This window comes from Lathyrus oleraceus, chromosome 5, assembly GCF_024323335.1.
Source record: "Lathyrus oleraceus cultivar Zhongwan6 chromosome 5, CAAS_Psat_ZW6_1.0, whole genome shotgun sequence".
In the NCBI taxonomy this organism is placed as follows: Eukaryota; Viridiplantae; Streptophyta; class Magnoliopsida; order Fabales; family Fabaceae; genus Lathyrus; species Lathyrus oleraceus.
The window spans coordinates 531,481,170-531,483,669 of record NC_066583.1 but is presented as its reverse complement, the minus strand read 5'-3'; the positions used below and the strand labels follow the sequence as shown (position 1 = coordinate 531,483,669).

The following is a 2,500-nucleotide window of genomic DNA, read 5'->3' as shown; positions in this document are numbered from 1 at the left end:
GTCCATCTTTTGGCCATTCTGTTGAGAGATATCGAGCAAATTATCCAACATGTCATCATATTTGACATAATTTTCTCCTCCTCTTAACTCCATTCTCTTGATAATATAAGAATCGATTATTTGCAACAACTTATCAAGATAAGTAGCTGAAACTCCTCTTATACCTTGTGGATCAACCATTTTCAAAACCGGAAAAAAATCAACCAAATTTGGTGTTCCTATTGCACTCACAAGATTTTCAATAATACTCTTATACTCATCAGTTTCACCTGCAGAGTTAGCAAAGTCCTTTGAAAAAAAAGTGTTTGATAAAAAATTCATTGTAGTCTTAAAAGCAGCTCTTCCAACATCAACAGCTTCACCAACTAAGCTACTTCTATCAATCTCACTTAAAATCTCTTGTAACTTCTTACACCTAAGTGCATGGCTAGCATCAAGTGTTTGGCTAGAAAACAACTCATTTTTGCATATTTTTCTTAGGTCTCTCCAAAGATCGCAAACCGGCATAAAGGGTAAGCTAAAAATATCGTGATCGAGGACCGCGACGGCTTGAGGAACCGTTCGGTTTGAGAATAAAAGGTCATGAGTTTGAAGCACTTCTTGGGCTGCATCGGCCGAAGAAATAACTACGGTCGATATTTGCCCTAGCTTTAAGTGCATTATTGGACCATGTAAGGTGGAGAATTTTGCTAGACAATATTGTGGATTTTTTCGAAGCTCAAAAACATGTAACATGATTGCAAGTGGTGATGGACCTGGTGGGAGAATATATTTTTGGCTTTTGGTTCTACTTTGGATTGAAAGAAAGTTCATAGTAATGTATACTACTACGAGGGAGAGCATTGTGGTTGCAACATACATTTCTGGACTCAATTGGGACAAATAGTTATCCATGTTAGATAAAAACTATAGAAGATGTGAAATTATAATAAAGAGTTTTTGATGATTGAGATTAGTGAAGTTAGTGGTTTATATAGACTCGTAATTTTGAACAGTCAAGCATGTGCATGGAATTGTAGTAGCCATTTTTGAATACTAACAATTAACAAATCAAGTTTATGCTCAATAAGATTTGACTTTAACAAGAGCATAGGGCACGCTATTAAAAATAATAACTAGAATAATAATAATAATAAAAACCAATCATATATGTTGAATAGATATTAAAATAATTAAAATTATATTTATGGTTTTTTTAAATATCTCAAATTTTATTTTTAATAAAATATTTTCGTCAAAGAATCATCTTAAAAATTTTCATTTATATTTTTTATATTTTAATATTAAAATCATCGTTAAAATTATCATTAACTCAGTCGTTAAATAATCAACCGTCACTAAAACTATCACTAATTTAATGAATAAAAATATATATTTTAAGAGATTGAAAACAAAATTTAGAATATTTAAAAATATGACAAACATATTTATCTCTTAAAATAATGGTTGAATAGACTTAAAAATATTCATTGGTTGGAAATACTACAAATTTAATAGATATGAGGAATTTAATATATAAGAATATGGATATACTAGAACTATATTGAGTCAAAAACTAAAGAGTTACTCTATTGAGTCAAAATAACAAGGGCCATCGTATAAGAATGGATGTTTAAAAAATTAATATTGATTGTCTACGTCGGCTGATCATTTATTGCTGTGGTGATGAAACCATAGTCATAAATCAGATGATAAAAAATATTTTGCATAAATCAAATTCAAACTCTTCAGTCCAACTGGTTTCTGTTTTTTAGTGCGGTGAATTATTTTATTTTCTATAAAATAAAATACTATTTTTAAAAGAAATACAAGAGGGGTTAAAGTGAAAACTTTCAAAAAGCTAGAAAATCCTTGAAGAAGGAAGGTCAAGTTGGTTCCTTTTAGGGATGTGAAAAAAATCACTTTTTGATATTTAAACTCCAAATGCAAAAATATAAATGTGGGGCATCTATTAGAAAACCTGTATCCATAATAATAATAATAATAATAATAATAATAATAATAATAATAATAATAATAATAATAATATAGTTGAGTTATTGAGTATTCAAATGGTTTTTTTCTATTTTCATAAATGAATTTTTTAAAATATTACAAGTTTTTTTATATTTATTTTTTTCTAAATTGAAAGAATAATTTTGATATTCTATAACATAAACATACATTATTAAAGATCAAAATATAGTCGAAATCATAATTCTAAAAAAAAATTGTATCTCAAAAATGATTTTTATGAAAAGTTATTTGAAATAGCTTCAAAATTATGTGATTGTTTAGAGTTTTGATATCCAAAAAGAGTTTTAATAAAATGATGAAATATCTAGAATAACATTTTAAGAATAACTATTAAAACTAAATTTTTATTTAAAATTTTTATGAAGAATTTCTTTATAAATTATATTTTACACAAACTTATATTACACTATACAAATTATTTTTTAAAAAAACAAAACAAAACGAACCCTTATATCCTTACCACTTTTTTCATTTTTCATGTGTG

At 26.8% G+C, this 2,500-nt stretch overlaps 1 protein-coding gene across 1 annotated transcript in view; it reads right to left on the bottom strand.

The window, feature by feature from the left end:
• LOC127086121 (geraniol 8-hydroxylase) overlaps window positions 1–938 on the bottom strand; it is a 2,657-nt gene extending 1,719 nt beyond the window's left edge. Inside the window, exon 1 of the mRNA XM_051026837.1 lies at window positions 1–938. This exon is cut by the window's left edge and continues 27 nt beyond it. Within this exon, the coding sequence (XP_050882794.1) occupies window positions 1–894 (894 nt within the window). The 5' untranslated portion in view covers window positions 895–938.
• Window positions 939–2,500: the final 1,562 nt, after the last annotated feature.